The sequence below is a fragment of the Gymnoscopelus microlampas genome (genome assembly GCF_963454915.1).
Source record: "Gymnoscopelus microlampas genome assembly, contig: SCAFFOLD_148, whole genome shotgun sequence".
NCBI classification, from domain to species: domain Eukaryota; kingdom Metazoa; phylum Chordata; class Actinopteri; order Myctophiformes; family Myctophidae; genus Gymnoscopelus; species Gymnoscopelus microlampas.
Genome location: NW_028155788.1, coordinates 44,732 through 62,460, shown reverse-complemented (window position 1 = coordinate 62,460; position 17,729 = coordinate 44,732). Strand labels below are relative to the sequence as shown.

The following is a 17,729-nucleotide window of genomic DNA, read 5'->3' as shown; positions in this document are numbered from 1 at the left end:
TTGGCCAAAAATAGGCGTTGTGAGCTTGTAGATCGGCTATTTTTGGCTAAAGTTCTCCTCAGAAAAGGGATGCTAGGTTTCGAGTGGTTATGGTAAAAAAACAAAACATATCACATAAAGATTTGTCGGACCCCCTGTAGTAACTCTGAGGACCCCCTAGGGGTCCCGGACCCCCTGTTGAAGACCCCTGCTGTAAACTAAAAAAAAAAAAAAACTTTTTCCCCCTTTTTTTCAAAAGGGCACTTCTGGTTAAGAGGGCAAAGGGCAGGTGCTCTAGCACCACCTAGAGTCTATCTGGGCACGTCCCTGCTAATTGTTTATGGTGAGGATAAGTGGACGTCTTCTGTCAATCATGGTAACTAAGGCCTTTGATATATTATTCCATTGCAACATGTGCATAAATAATGAAGTAATACCAACCAGAGAGAAACAAATGGGTAATGATTCTATATATGCTGATATTTTCCTGTTGATCTGATTATCAAAAGGTTCAAACCACCCCTCTCAACCAAATTGAGAATTTATTTTTGAGCAGACCAGTCTCTTCCAATTGAGGTGTTTACATGAGACATATTTATTCTGATTGAGCTATCATTCTGATTATTAATGGAATATTATGTTCTGTAAATGCAGTCACTGTTGATCTGACCTGGTTTCTTCCACTGGTAGTAGATTCATTAATTAAACAAGTTAATTAAACATGAATTAAAACATATTAATTAAACATGTTAATCACCTTGTTTCTTCCTCTGGTAGTAGACAAATTAAGTAAACATGTTAATTAAACATCAATTAAAACCTATTAATTCAACATGTAAATCACCTCTTTTCTTCCGCTGGTAGTAGATGAATCCAGACAGAGACAAGACCAGACCCAGAACCAGACCAGATGCTCCGATGGCGATCCTGTTCCTGTCTGCCTCTGGCATGGAATCATCTGACAATACACATATAAATATGAAATGAAATGAAATGAAATGAAATTACATTATATTAAATAACGATAGAGTACATTATATTACAGTAAAGTCACTGACCCCAGTGCACAAATATAGGCGCGGTCAGGCTGGGGTGTTCCACCATGCAGGAGATATTCTCTCCTGATCTGTAACACACACACACACACACACACACACACACACACACACACACACACACACACACACACACACACACACACACACACACACACACACACACACACACACTTAGAGGCAGACATCGTGTTTGATTAGATTGTTCCCATTTCACTTTACAGAGTCAGCACAAGGTCATTTACTCCATAATATAAAATCGCTGACATTTCTACTCACTGTTGAGCTGTAAGGATTGTTATGCAATACCTCTAGACAACCAGTAGGTGTCCTACCTGACCACAGGATCTAAATATCTCAATAGAAGAGCAGGTGGCTTAGAACACCTACAACAACTGCAGTTGTGTTATAAGTATATAGTTACAATAATAATGTGAAAATTGTGGATTGCAGCCTTAATTAAGTAATTCAAATCAAGTGAGCAAGTACATGAAGAAGTCATTCAAATCAAATTAAGTAATCAAGTAAATAATTAATTTACTTCATTATGCACTTGATTACTTGAGTTGATCAAATCAATTAATTGTACCCCAGTCACAATGAATTATGGAAAGCTTCAGTGTTGATTATGTACCATCAAATGTGTACTAAATAAAACCAGGAAGTAAACAAACCAAAGGTTTGGCTAGACAACTTTCTCTATCATAGCAGCAGTGCCAGTGGCCCTTAGCTATAACTGGAGCAATGTGCAACAATGCCCCCTTTGCCAAATAAATGAACAAATAAATACAAATAAATACTGTTTGTGTACTGGTGTCTACAGTGTAGTGGTGTGTACCTGGGTGTGTACTCCAAGCAGTGGTGTAAAGTAACTAAGTACATTTACTCAAGTACTGTACTTAAGTACAATTTTGAGATATTCTTAATTTACTGGAGTATTTTCCAATTTACAATACTTTTACAATACAATTTTACTCCACTACAATTATTTGAAAACTTTAGTTACTAGTTACTTTGTAGATTTTGATTATTATTACAAAACATACTTTAAACACTTCAGCCCTATGCATACTTAGGCTATTTGAAAATAGCCGATCTGCAAGCGCACAATGCGTCGCAAAGCGACGCATTGTGAGCTCGTAGATCTGCTATTTTCAAAGCATTTTTATACATTTAGAAACTTGTGAAATGGGATTTTCTACAAAATTAGTACTTTTACTTTCAGTACTTAAGTATATTTGAATGCGAATACTTTTGTACTTACTTACTTACTCAAGTAAATTGTGAATTCCGGACTTTTACTAGTAAGGGCGCGCTCTCACCAAAAGTTGGCTGGCCGCTGTTAAACGCAGGTTGTGCGCGGCCACAGTTTTTTGCAGCCGGCGGATTCTAAAACAAGAAAGAATGACATAGATGTCATGATGGACAGCGCAGGACCCCCCCCCCCCCCCCAAAAAAAAAGAAAATAGTTTTGGGGGTACAAAAGCATGGGATGAAAAAAAAAAAAAAAAAAAAAAAAGGAGGTCCGCGGTCGTCCCCCCCCCTTAGGGGTCCCTGGGGACCCTTGACCTACAGACACGGCGAAGGAAAACTGTAAAGCCACAGCCATGCGATGTTGCACATGAACTCTGCAGCCGCACTGAGCAGAGATGCTCATAGGCCTGCGTCCTGCGTCGCTGACGCACAATATTGTGAAAGGACGCATTCATGACACCGTCGTGCCGTCGTGGCGTCGCACTAGAGTTGTCACCAACAACAGAGAAAAATATAAAAACCAGAAAAAGTGCTCCTCGGAGCACAGGTCTCCGCCAGGTCAGGTAGGTTATTGTGGGCCAGCAATTTTCGGAATTCGCCAATCAGGATGGAATATAAAAAATTTGACAGATCCATCTTGATCACTTGACTATAGAGATCATGTGTACTGATTTGCATGTTTGGACAAAATTAAAAGTAATATAAAAAAGAAACATCTGCCTCCTGGTGGCGCTATAATAGGGCAATGTTAAAAGGGTGGCGTTTGTTCTTCAACGTAGTGCAAATGTGCGTGCAAAGTTCCACCACAATTGGACGCTGTGTTCATGATTTGCGGCATTTTGTTCAAAGCGGGCCACTCCTGCAAACTTTAGATGTCAATGTTAGCCAATCACGATGGAATATGAAATATCAAACAGATGCATCTTGATCACATGACTATAGAGATCATGTGTACCGATTTGCGTGAAATTTGGAAAAAATGTGAAGGCTTAATCTAAAAAAAAAAAAGTTTTACATAAGTCGGCCTCCTGGTGGCGCTATAAAAGGCTAATGTGAAAAATGCAGGGCAGATATTTTTCCTTGGCCTCTAGAGAGTATGTGTGCAAAGTTTCACGCAGATCGGTGCAGATAGTTAAAAACACAAATCTGCCTTTTATAGCGCCACCATGAGGCTGATTTGAACATTTTCAAATGGCATTTCTTCCTCGGCCTAGTGGGAACATGCGTGTTAAATTTCACATAAATCACAAGCTGCGTTCATGATTTGAGGCATTTAGTTCAAAATGGACCAATCCTGCAAACTTTGGAAGCCAACCTTAGCCAATCAGGATGGAATATGGAAAATCAGGCAGATCTGTGTTGATCACATGACTATAGAGATACTGTGCACCGATTTGCGTGATGTTTGGATAAAATCTGTAGGAGTACTGTCCAAAAATGTCTTTTGCACAAATCAGCCTCCTGGTGGCGCTATAAAAGGCCCATGTGAAAAATTTGGGGCAGAGGTTCTGCTCTGGCATCCAGGGAGTGTGTGTGCACAGTTTCACTGCGATCAAGCCAACGGTGCCAGAGATTAGCTGTTCACAGACACACGGACACACACACACACAGACACACGGACGGACAGGGGGTAAAACATACTCTCTCGCCATGCCTTCGGCCTGGCGGAGACAATAATTTGCGATAAAATTATTAGTGCACGATAAGTATCGGCCCGATAATTATCGGTTCGATATCAGCAATTATGACGTCATCACGATAAAACCGATAACATTAATAATAGCTCCGATAATATATAATATTTGTCAACTGTGATCTGCATGGACTCTCAGTTAGACACCGTTGTACTGGAGAAGTATAACTCTCGGTTAGACACCGTTGTACTGGAGAAGTATAACTCTCGGTTAGACACCGTTGTACTGGAGAAGTATAACTCTCGGTTAGACACCGTTGTACTGGAGAAGTATAACTATCGGTTAGACACCGTTGTACTGGAGAAGTATAACTCTCGGTTAGACACCGTTGTAGTGTTGTGCTAGTGGTGTGCTAGTTACTGAAAACCAGTGACTAGTTACCATTACTAGTTACTTGTTATGTAAAAGTAACTCAGTTACTTTACTAGTTACTTACACCAAAAAGTAATGCGTTACTGTGAAAAGTAACTTTGAAGTTACTTTAAAAAAGAAAGGGCTCCCATTATTGCCCTTATAGCCTTCATTTCAGTACTGTTATTGCATTGGAGAATAATACAATCTGTTGATCAACTTGACATGCATTTGCATCACTGAACTCTGCTAAGCAATGTGGTCAATACCAGGGGTTACGATATAGGATTGTAACCTGCTGGTCCCAATGTCCGGAATGAATCAAATGTATCAGACATCTGATAAAAAATACCGGTCATAACTATATTTAAGCATTAATTACAATTAAGCAGGTGCGTAAATACAGCCTAACACTTAGGCCTACAGCATTATATTTTGGATTGAGCTATTTGAACATGAACCATGATGAACGAGTAATATACACATTTTATATACAGTAGCAGGGTCATCTTGCACAAATACATTAATTACCTACACTTGTGCCTGGCAATGTCCTTCTCACCCATTGACTTGCATGTTAAATGATGGCGTTTCCCCTTAAAAAATAATCGATCATTTCAGGAGCAAGAGCTTAAAAATCTATTCTAAATCTAGTCAACAAGGCCTGCAGTAGGCTATGCACTGGACAAATATGCATGACATTATTTCAATACACTAAAAACCAGTGGTGGAAAGTAACTAAGTACATTTACTCAAGTACTGTACTTATAAGTACAATTTTGAGGTATCTGTACTTTACTTGAGTATTTCCAATTTCCAATACTTTTACTACTACTCCACTACATCTCAGAGGCAACTATTGTACTTTTACTCCACTACATGTATTTGAAAACTTTAGTTACTAGTTACTTTTCAGATATAAATTATGATATAATGAAACATACATTAACCACTTTAACCCTATTTTATACCTAGCCGGTCTACAAGCTCACAACGCGTCGCATCGCGACCCGTTGTGAGCTTGAAGATCTGCTATTTTCAAATATTTAGTACTTTTACTTTTGGTACTTTAAGTGCATTTTGATGCCAATACTTTTGTACTTTTACTCAAGTAAATTTTGAATTCTGGACTTTTACTTGTAACAAGAGTATTTCTATATTGCAGTATTGGTACTTTTACTTAAGTAAAGAATTTGAGTACTTTTTCCACCACTGCTAAAAACATGGGAAATGTTAGAGGGAGTAATAGCCACGGATACACGACGGTCGACTGTCACGACCGTCATGGATGAACTTCAACCTAGTGTTTGCACTTTCTCCATTTATGACCCGTACATCTACATAAACGTTCATATTTCAAAGATAAAGTGCTTATCCCATGGCGACGGAGGTTACATGTATATATGGGCTCTCAAAAGTACCTGTATCATCCGTATTGTTCAATAAAAAGCATTTTAATCTGATCGGTGGCCATATGCTTTTAACAGAGTGACCCTATCGGTTGGTAGGTGTATTGCACTCGAATACATTATGAAAAAATGGCCACTAATCGGATTACAATGCTTTTCATTGAACAATAGTATAGTTCAGCTTGGGAAAAGCAGCCTTTAACGGGTTTGGGTACGTGGTTCATAATCACCATTGCGTTATCGTGGTTCTCTCTCTCTCTCTCTCTCTCTCTCTCTCTCTCTCTCTCTCTCTCTCTCTCTCTCTCTCTCTCTCTCTCTCTCTCTGGACCTCACTGTCCATGAAAAGAATGTCGGGGACTCGGGGCTCCCGAAAATTATCTCGCAGAATCGCTGCTGCGCTGAAAATAGCAGATCTACAAGCTCACAACGCGTAGTGATGGGACCTGTTGTGAGCTTGTAGATCTGCTATTTTCAAATAGCCAACGCAGCCATGCAGATCTGCAAGCCTAACCGAATGACTGTTAAAGCAGTTTGTTTAAATTACTTTATAAAATGTTATATTTTCACAGGGATTATTTATTAGTGTAGATATACATTTTGGAGTGGATATATGTGTCCAGATGCCTGTCAGACCGTCTGCTCCGCAGGTCTAGAATGGAATAAACGGGCGCAGCCAACGTCAACAATTGGTCTCGACCAGACGTGAGATCTCAGCGTAAAGTAGGATGAAGCCCACGTCAGGATATATTGATAAATGCCGACAGGTGCGGTGATATCGCCGTACGTTCATTATTCGGGCTACACCGCGTTGATAAATGAGGGCCACTGTGCCTTAACTCCGCCAGACAGCTTTTTGTGTATTTACTATGAATATCGCCCCTATACTTAAGGCTGACAAATAACGTAATACACATCCATTCTCTCTCTACGTCCTGCGTGTCTGGAGGATGTTGGGTCTTTTGAGCAATTGAGCCAATGTGTATTCTCAGAATCCCATTTCACACTCGAGTGTGAAATGTGTCTGTCTGTGTCCCTCATTCACAGAACCGGTTTATTGACATAACAATATAAACACCACACACATGTCCTGGCCTGAGTGGCCTCGTTCTCTTCATGTTTGATTCTTGAGACAGCAGAGAGACAGCAATGGCACCAGCGTAAAAAAAAAAGTTTGTCCAGAGCAAACTCAGCGACGCGAGGACGCCTAAACGAACGGTCGCCTAAACCACTTTCAGGGCAAGCTGCTTCAGGCTGCAGCATCAGTCCTGCTTGGTAAAATAAAGGCTGAACTCAGTGGACATTGGACAATATTTTGCAATAGGCCTACTCGCGTATAAAGATTTCCCGCTTTCCAAACGGGAACTAGTTGCAGTTTGTATTCGATTCATGGAGGATGGAGGACTCATCAAAGAGCGGGCAGTGGAATTTATTGACACCGCGGATTTGACTGCACGGTGCATCACAAAGCGCTCCTAAAATAAACCTTTCCGAGCGCACTTTATGTACACTGCAATTCTCACTGGCTAAATGTAGTGCTTTGCACTCTGTAGCCTAACAAAGCATCCCTGGATATTAGCAATACATTGCCAGCTTTGTTTTTGTGTATCAAGTGGTCCCCCCCCCCTTTTTCTCTCTCATGTAGCCTACTGGTGCAGCGATATGCTTGTGGTTCAAGAAAGTACAAAATAAAAGTCTTTGAGTCGTTGTCATGGTTAATAATTTACCAATCATCTACCAACTATTGTAGGCTACCCGTGTCTAAGCTAAAACATAAACATGTAGGTCGCCTACATAGGCTACTTTGGTAAATAAATCTGGTTATTTGAAGAGGAGGTTATTCAACTCTCCAGCTGTCTATCTGCGACTCTCTCCCCCCCGCCGCCCCTTGCGCTTCAACTACATGCAAAAAGGCCGTTCGCAGCTCGCGATGCTTAAATGAAGAAATGTGCACAGAAAATCATCTAAAACTATGCTAAATAAACCCCAAATAAAAATCAAAAATAAAAGCGGGGCTTTATTGTGGCTTAAATAGATTCAAGTCAACACTTATTAATGTTTTGGTGCATTCTATAATTTAATACAAAATTCTGATGCCTCCATAGTCTATAGTCTACATGTCTACTCAGTGGTGGAAAGTAACTAAGTACATTTACTAAAGTACTGTACTTGAGTACAGTTTTGAGGTATTTGTACTTTACTTGAGTATTTCCAATTTACAATACTTTTACTTCTACTCCACTACATCTCAGAGGCAAATATTTCACTTTTACTCTACATTTAGTTGAAAACTTTAGTTACTAGTTACTTTTCAGATATAAACTATGATATAATGAAATATACATTAACCACTTTAGCCCTATTTCATACCTATAGGCTATTTGAAAATAGCAGATCTACAAGCTCACAACGCGTCGCATCGCGACGCCTTGTGAGCTTGTAGATCGGCTATTTTCAAATATTTGTAGATCGGCTATTTTCAAATATTTAGTACTTTTACTTTTGGTACTTTAAGTACATTTTGATGCCAATACTTTTGTACTTTTACTCAAGTACATTTTTAATTCTGGACTTTTACTTGTAACGGAGTATTTTTATATTGCAGTATTGGTACTTTTACTTAAGTAAAGAATTTGAGTACTTTTTCCACCACTGTGTCTACTTCTCTGCAGTGCCTGAGTGCCTGTGACAACAGGCAGCCGTTCCAAATTTTTCGGAGCAAAGAGGGGGCGTCTCCCTGCATGAATCCAAGTTGCAGCAACCAATCGGTGTTTGGAGCAAAGAGGGGGCGTCTCCCTGCATGAATCCAAGTTGCAGCAACCAATCGGTGGCAACCAGACCCTTTTTTAGCAAGCCGGCCCACTTTTTCCCACAAACAGAGAGTCCCTGACCAAATCACGCCCCGTTACGCCCCTTTTTCGCCTAAGCCACCTCCTCTCTTTATAAGCCTGCAGAGGTTACATCCCACATACCTCAGACGCCTTTCATCTCTCTCCATAGAGGACAGCTCGCTTCGCTTGAGCTGTCCTAAAAACGCTGTGACGCACCTGTCACTCACATTCAAGACCGTACCCGTAGCCCGCACCACCACTAGACACTAGCCACTAGACAAAAAAATGTCTTTGCACTTTCACACTTGGGGTTCGTACATCTACATACACATTCAGATTTCAAATATAAAGTACTTACCCCATGGCCACGGATGTTACAATCATGTACGGGCCCTCATAAGTATCCGTATCTTCCGTATTGTTCAATAAAAAGCATTTTAATCCAATCAGTGGTCATTTTCTCCGTATGATTTCAACTCCGCGACCCTAGCGGTTGAGAGGTGTATTGCACTGTTGGTACATTATAACTCTATGGGAAAATGGCCACCAATCGGATTAAAATGATTTTTATTGAACAATACGGAAGATACGGGTACTTCTGAGGGCCCGTACATGATTTTAAAATCCGTGGCCATGGGGTAAGCACTTTATATTTTAAATCTGAATGTGTATGTAGATGTACGAACCCCAAGTGCACAAATCGTAAAGTACTGGGTGAGATGCAACAGCTACAACCAGTTGGTCCACTGAGAGCACCATGTTGCTTCCTGAATCTTGGGACGGTCCGCCTTCGACTCACCCGATTGGACAGAGGGGGAAAATCAGCTCCTGCCTCCAGCAGTTTTATGCTTCTTCGTGTAGAGCGGATAAACGCAAGGTCTGCGCGACAAGCGGAAAAATCTGCTCTTGCGTGAATCCACGCATTTGCATTGACAAAGCATTGGCAGATTCTGCCCCAGAGGTAAAATAAAAGTGCGGTGGGAGCGCGCCCTAACAGAGTATTTCTACATTGCAGTATTGATACTTTTACTTAAGTATACAATGTCAGTACTTTTTTCACCACTGACTCCAAGTGCATCTGGTAGTACCAGTCTCCACAGGTAGTTCATCAGGTGTGTAATGTTATGTGGTGTGGTATGTTGGTGTTTATTAGGCGTGTACCTGGGTGTGTAGTGGCTTGTATCTGTGTTTATTAGGTGTGTACCTGGGTGTGTAGTGGTATGTATTGGTGTTTATTAGGTGTGTACCTGGGTGTGTAGTGGTATGTATTGGTGTTTATTAGGTATGTACATGGGTATGTAGTGTTATGTATTGATGTTTCTTAGATGTGTACCTGGGTATGTATACTGTACTGTAGGTGTGTATTAGGTGTGTACCTGGGTGTGTAGTCAGGGACGGATTATGGCTTGGGCAAAGTGTGCACGTGCACAGGGCCCTGAGCCAATGGGGGCCCTGGGATTTAATAGGCTTTTTAAAATGTTTTATATCATATATATATATATTTTTATTATTATCGTATATTATCATCACAATAAATAAATAAATAGCTTACATATTTGGAGTAAATGTAGTTTATAAAATGTAGTGTGTGATTATGACATGTTTTAATGTTTTCAACCGAATCCGATTAAAATAAGCAATGACGTTGATGACGTAACCACGTACTGCGCTAAGCGTGATGAGAGCGTGACGCGTCATAGACAGGTGACCGACATTTGAAATCAAATCATTGTTTACAATGGAGAAACGAATGCTGAGTGGTTCTGCAAAACGCAAATTAAAAAAACAAAGAGAAGCTGCATATGCTGCTATGGTACAACAAACACCATCCATTTCATCTTTTTTCCATAAAAAGTGTGAGGATAATGAGGAAGGAGGTGCATCAGTCTCAGGTGGGGACATTAGCGTTAGCAACAGCGGTGCTGCTGAGGTTACGTCGGAGCGGGGAGACGAACTCATTGACCTGGATCTGGATGATGCTTCAGCGGGGGGCCCAAGTTCACTTAGAGACGGTGACAGTAGTGGTGGTGGACCAGAAGCTGACAGCCTGGAGCGGCCTCGAATTGACATGGATCTGGATGTTTCAGCGGGCCCAAGCTCACAGAGAGACTGCGGGGGCATTGAAATATGTGGTGGTGGACCACCAGTACTGCCCAGTGCAAGCACCAGCCCGGCGAGAACAGAGAGAACCCTCTCCCCCCCTCCCAGTCCCCAGCCCCGCTTGGATGAAGAAGATGATTTCTCCTGGTGTGAAAATGAGAAGGATCCTGCGCTTTGGAGAAATAATGTAACCAGCAGCGACAAGGTAGGCTAATATAATCTTAAACTGTCTGCTGTAGGGTGTACTCCTTGTTGGCGAAATAATTTTCATTGCAGAATCAATTAGGTTAACTAAGGTCTCCTTCTTATCTTATCTCATCTTATTTTATAGGTGAAAACGATTCTCATTGATAGAGGAGCATCTTCATTTCATAACAGACGAGCCAAATACCCTGCCTCGGCAAGAGACTGTGGATTAGGTGGTCGTGTCCGTTCATTGACACATGATATGTTGTGCACTAAAATGCCGAATGGACAAACAGTTGAAAGAGATTGGCTGCTATATTCCCCATCTACTGGAAATATATTTTGCTTTGCCTGCAAACTGTTTGCGAAGAATAAAACACAATTCACAGAGGGGTTCTGTGACTGGCGACATGCAACACGCCTGGATTCACACGAAAGTGGCCAAGAACACAGGGCTTGCATGTTAACATTGATGCAAAGAGTGCGGGGCACTGGGGCAGTGGATTCTGCCATAATAAAGCAGGCTTTGGACTTAAAGAATTATTGGAGGGATGTTCTCAAACGGGTTGTGGCAGTGATTAGGTTTTTAGGAGAGAGGGGACTGGCATTTAGAGGAAATGATGAGCTCCTGGAATCGCCCCACAATGGAAATTATTTAGGCTTTTTAGAGGTGATAGCCCAATTTGACCCGTTTCTGGCCCAACACATCAGCACACACGGCCAGAGGGGCAGAGGTAGTACCTCGTATTTATCATCAACAATCTGTGAGGAGTTCATTGAATTAATGGGTGAAAGAACAAGGCAAGTTATTGCAGAGGAGCTCCGTGAAGCGAAATATTTTTCTATTATTGTTGATTCCACTCCAGATCTCTCCCATGTAGACCAGTTAACCTTTATATTTAGATTCGTTAGCAATAAAGGCAATACAGTGGAGAGGTTTCTGGCATTTGAGCCAATTCACAGTCACACAGGACGAAGTTTGGCTGATTGTGTGGTTGCAATGGTGCACAGGCTTGGGTTGGATTTATCTAATTGCCGAGGACAATCGTATGATAACGCCAGCAATATGTCGGGGCGATACAATGGCCTACAGGCGCACTTGAAACAAAAAAACCCGTTAATACATTATGTGCCTTGTGCTGCCCATTCACTTAATTTAGTAGGTGTAAACAGCATAGATGCAAGCAGTCCAGAGGTGGGAAGTTATTTTGATTTACTGCAAAAGATGTACGCTTTCTGCTCTGTATCTACACATCGGTGGGATCGAGTTTTTCGGAACGCAAATATCAGTATAGATTTAACTTTGAAGTCTCTATCAAACACTCGGTGGAGCAGCAGAGCTGATTCCACAAAAGCTCTTTGGAATAATTACTCAAAAATTAGAGAAGCTTTCAAGAGCATATCTGCAGATCATGAAGATGAAAATAGAGAAACCCGTGATGAAGCCAGGGCACTCGGTGCAAAATTGGATAAACTAGAAACTGCATTTATGTCTAATTTCTGGAATTCTATTCTCACTCGATTCCATTACACAAGTTTGAGTCTTCAAAAATCCGACATAGACATCATGACTGCAGTGGGCCTCCTCAGGTCTCTCCGTGATTTTGTTTCGGCGCAAAGAAATCGTTTTGCAGAGTATGAACAGGCTGCATTAGCTGTTCCAGGTGTGAGCCAGATGTACGCACAAGATACCCAGCGAATCAAAAAGCGAAAGAAACATTTTGATGACACTGGAGGAGCAAATGATGTTGTTTTTGATGGGAAAAGCAAATTCCAAATAGAAACATTTAATGTGGTTATTGATAAGTTAGTTAGCTGTCTTAACCACAGACTTGAGGCATATAAACACATTTGTGATCTGTTTGGGGTTCTGTTCATTCCAGAGACAGCACATGACACTGATGTAATTGATAAAGCAAACATGCTTTCTTCTGCCTATCCATCTGATTTAAAAGCATCAGATTTTGCTGATGAAATGATTCAATTCAGATCTTTCATTCGACCTGAAGCTAAAGGTATCGTCATGCCTCCATCAAAACTCCTGAAAACAATAATAGGTTCTGGAATGCAGTCTTCATTTCCTAATGTATACATTGCATTGCGACTGTATCTGACACTTCCTGTCAGTAACTGTGAGGGCGAACGGTCCTTTTCCCAGATGGCGAGAATTAAAAGTGAATTAAGGACAAGGCTGACACAGAGGCGCTTAAACAGCCTGTCAGTCATGGCAATTGAGTCAGAACTTGTGCGGGGGTTGAATTTTGATGATATCATCCATGACTTTTCTTCAAAGAAAGTCAGAAAAAAGCTTGTAGGCTGATTTAGGCATAGGATTTCGTTCCTGTAAAACGCAAGCAATAATACTATGTCCTTTCTGTAAAACTGTTTTGTTGTAGTGAGGTGTGTGACGATATTTAAGTTTAAAAAACTGTTTAAAACAACAACGGGAATTCATTTCTGTAAATCTTGTTTTTTGTTGTAGTGAGGTGTGACGATATTTTAAGTTAAATTGTTTTAGCCTATTTTATTTTGTATTTTATTTTTGTGCTTTTCATCACAATTATTGAAAGCAATTGATCTGTCTCCTCCTATTAGGCTTAATGCCTCCGTTAGACTGTTTGTTGTAGTGAGGTCAGGTGTGACGATATTTTAAGTTAAATTGTTTTAGCCTCTTTTATTTTGTTTTATATTTTTGTGCTTTTCATCACACTTATTTAAAGCAATTGATCTGTCTCCTCCTATTAGGCTTAATGCCTCCGTTAGACTGTTAAGTCTAGGCTGCTAGAGATTAAAAACAGCAACTGCAATTCATTTCTGTCTGGGCCTGAGTTATTTTCAAATATTTAGGTTTTGACACAGCATGCACTACATTATTGTGCTTTATAGAAGAATGGAACAAAGAGATAAATAATGTCCATGCTGTTTTGTGTATGTGCGCAGCCAGTCTGCGCTCTTGCGCTATTGTGTGTGCTTCAGGGACGGATTATGGCTTGTGCACAGTGTGCACGTGCAGGATTTAATAGGCTTTTAAAAAATATATATATTATATACACTAACCCTAACCCTAAAACCGAAATAAATTAACCCCAAAACGCCCAATATAACCGCAATAACCGCAAAAAAATCGCGCGCGCGCTTCGCGCGGGGGTCCGGGACACATGCACGCGCGCTGCGCGCGCGTGCATGTGTCCCGGGGGGGGGGGGGGGGGGTCCGTTGCGATTTTGTGCACATGGCCCATTTTCACATAATCCGTCTATGTGTGTAGTGGTATATAATGGTGTGTATTAGGTGTGTACCTGGGTGTGTACTCCATGAAGGCGTGCATCTGGTAGTACCAGTCTCCATCAGGCTGCCCATCAGTGATGGACACACCAGAGGTCGCAGGTTGTCCGTCTCTCAGCCAGGTGATGAGGATTTGTTTAGGATAGAAGTCATAGGCACTGCACACCAGCATGGCTGCACGTCTGCCACCAGGGGGAGTCTGTGAGCTCAGTGTCACACTGGGCTCCACTGGAAGAACAAGAACATCATCATCATCATTATTATTATGATTATATTATTATTTCAAACAATACAATTTGACAAAAATAGTTAAATAATAATAATAATATTAGAGACAAAAAGCAATGCACAATACATACTCCTGTTAATTAGTAATAGAGTGATAGAAATACACAAATATAAGTGAACTATAGATTCAGGTAGTGAATTTTAAGGTTCCCTTAAAGAGATTTGAAGCGTTTCTCAGCAGCTATAAAGGACATTTTCGGATCCATGTGAGGAACCATTTTCCTGGACCTCACAAGACAAATAGTTGTTTTATCATTTGAAAAGGTAATTAGAGATTTTTAAAGATTCAGGTTGGGGTTGGGGTTTTGGATTAGACATTTAGAAGTTAGGTTTTAGGGATTAGAGATAGAGTCATGCCTTACTTAGTTGCTTACTTACACTTAAGTTGCGTTGCTGGTGTCGTGCGCCGACAATTTGTGGGTGAAAAATGGCCATTAAATGGCATTCAAAAAATCACTGTCTTGTTGATGTCCTCACGAGTATGGTAATGCAAACCTGTGTGTGTGTGTGTGTGTGTGTGTGTGTGTGTGTGCAGTGTGTGCGCGTGCGTGTGTGTGCGTGCGTGCGTGTGTGTGTGTGTGTGTGTGTGTGTGGGCGCACACGTGTGTGCGTGCGTGTGCCTATAATGGCATGCCTTCAATAGGGACACCATGCAGGTTGAAAGTGGTGAATAGTAATGATTCATTGTGATTTCATGTTATTGTTTATGAGGTGATTGAGTGTTCTGAGATCAGCTCACCTCTCTTATCCAGAATATTAGAGTAGTCGATCTCAGTGTTGTGTTTGCAGTACAGCTCTCGTTGTGCTCTCGCTGAAGCCATGACTCCAGCATGTTTATTGTTGTCCTCTGCATACTCCATACCCCACTCAGTGTAGCCAACGTACTGCCCCACCCTGCTGTCAAACCTCATGACCTCTTGCTTATGGAAATATGTTGATTCTATGTACTGAATGTCCTGCAGCTCAGTTGAGTTGAACACACACTTATAAATCCAGTAGTGTGGATATCCATCTGGCAATAGAAGAGTAAAAATATCATCAATGTTCATATTTCTATCATCTCTGTAAAGTAACACAGAGTGAATGTGTGCAGTGGAGGATAAAAATACTCAGATATTTGTTTTACTTAAGTAAAAGTAACAATACCATAATATAGAAATATCCTGCATTAAAACTTTACTCAACTACAAACGTCTTGGCAACAAAATATACTTGAAGTGCTCATTGTGTCCCATTTAATTCATAATTAAAACATGTTTCAAAATGTGTCAAACTTATTTTGGCATAGCAGATCTACAAGCTCACAACAAGTCCCATTGCAACATGTAGTGAGCTTGTAGATTGGCTATTTTCGAATAGCCTAAGTATAAAATACATTGGTTGTTTGTAATAATCATTAATAATCATGTACTAATCATTGAAATCTGCAAAGTATCCGGTAACTATCGATGTCCAATATTTGTGGTTGAGTAAAAAGTACAATATGTCCCGCTTATACAGTATGTAGTGGAGTAGAAGTATAAATTGTTGAAAATTTGAAATACTCAAGGGAAGTAAAAAAAAATACCTCAAATACATACTTGAGAAAATATAGTTAGTTACTTTCCACCACTGAATATGAGAAATAAATTAAGATTACCTGCTCCATGCAAAGAGGTGAAACACAATGAAACACAGAGCCAGAGTTTAGTTGAAGTCATTTTGACGAGTTGAGACGTTTCAGAGTTTACTTGAAGTTGTGTTGAAGAGTTGAGACGTTTCAGAGTTTAGTTGAAGTTGTGTTGAAGAGTTGAGACGTTTCAGAGTTTAGTTGAAGTTGTATTGAAGAGTTGAGACGTTTCAGAGTTTAGTTGAAGTTGTGTTGATCAGTTGAGACGTTTCACACTTTAACAGTTGTCTCTACTCTACAACAACCAATACAAAAACTCTCTTCACCCTCATCACTTGTTACCAGGCAGACGTTTTTTTTTAAAATACTGCATTACAGGTAAAAGTCCTGAATGGAAAAACATACTGTATATAAGTACATATACAGTAGCAGCAACAATGTAAAGTATCCTAAAATTGCATTGTGGTTGGATGGTGGTAAGCAGTGTTGGGCAACTTTAAATGGTTGTATTATACATCTATTTATGTATTATAAAGGTATATGTTATAAAGGTATGCATAGTATAAATGTATTTATAATTATACTATAACTGCATAATAATTGCCTAGCTTTACAATACATGTATAAATGTATAATACATGTGTTATAAAGGTATACATGCATTATACAGAGATGCATGTGTCACAATTGTATAGCTCATACCCTTAACCCACCACAGATCACCTGATTCGGATGCTATCAATGCATAGAATGGGAGATTATCACGTTCTATCAGACCATTGAATGGGCGAAGTAGGCGACCTACTAGCTACCCCGCGATTTATCAGACCATTCATTGGGCGTAATCAGGAGCTACTGACCTACCGACGGAGATGACTTAAATACTTCAGTTTCGGTTTTGGTTTTGGTTGTTTCGGTTTCGGACCATGACGGAGGCGCGCAGTCTCAGGCGAGCTGGAGCCCCGCGACGGGCCACCGAAGGAGCTAAGGCGACTGAGTTGCCGTCCGGAGCGGTGCGACGCTCGCCTGTGCCTACTCAGCGCCGTTCGAGTTATGTACCGATACGGACAGAATCGTAAATATTGTTGTGGGGACTGCTCCGCCTCCGTCGGTAGGTCAGCAGCTCCTGATTACGCCCAATGAATGGTCTGACAAATCGCGGGGTAGACGGTAGCTCGCCTACTTCGCCCATTCAATGGTCTGATAAAACGTGATAATCTCCCATTCAATGCATTGATAGCATTCGAAGCCGGTGCACAGATGGACCTCTTGGCACCCCACTCCACACACCTGGATATGTAGTTGTAAAAACACGTTATATTACCATTAAAGGGATAGTTCACCCCCAAAATGACTCCACCCGCAATAATTTGATGACCTGCAGCGGTTCCGGTAGGAGACACAAAGAGTCTCCTTTGTGTCTCCTACCGGAACCCGCTTCCTACCGGTCCGCTGGTCATCAAATTATTGTCTTAGGAATGCGACAAAAACAAAAAAAATATCCATGAATTGAAGTCTCCATAGGGTGACTAATCGATAGAAAAAATGTTTTTTTGGGGGTGAACTATCCCTTTAACACAGTAGAGCAAGACCTGTATTTATACAAGCATTATGTCTTTACTAGACCATACCCGTAGGGGGATATGAGCACCCAAAGTGTGCAGTTTGGCTTATGCGCTGAGAACAGACAGTT

The 17,729-nt window shown here is 40.8% G+C and overlaps 1 protein-coding gene across 1 annotated transcript; it reads right to left on the bottom strand.

Annotated features, from left to right (window-relative positions):
• Positions 1–823: 823 nt before the first annotated feature.
• On the bottom strand, positions 824–15,338 carry LOC311041213 (H-2 class II histocompatibility antigen, E-D beta chain-like; the record flags this gene model as incomplete). The annotated part of the gene is made up of 4 exons (XM_084086123.1): positions 824–937; positions 1,038–1,105; positions 14,154–14,367; positions 15,167–15,338. Coding segments are annotated over 4 exons (568 nt in total), but the record flags the coding sequence as incomplete, so codon positions are not given.
• Positions 15,339–17,729: the final 2,391 nt, after the last annotated feature.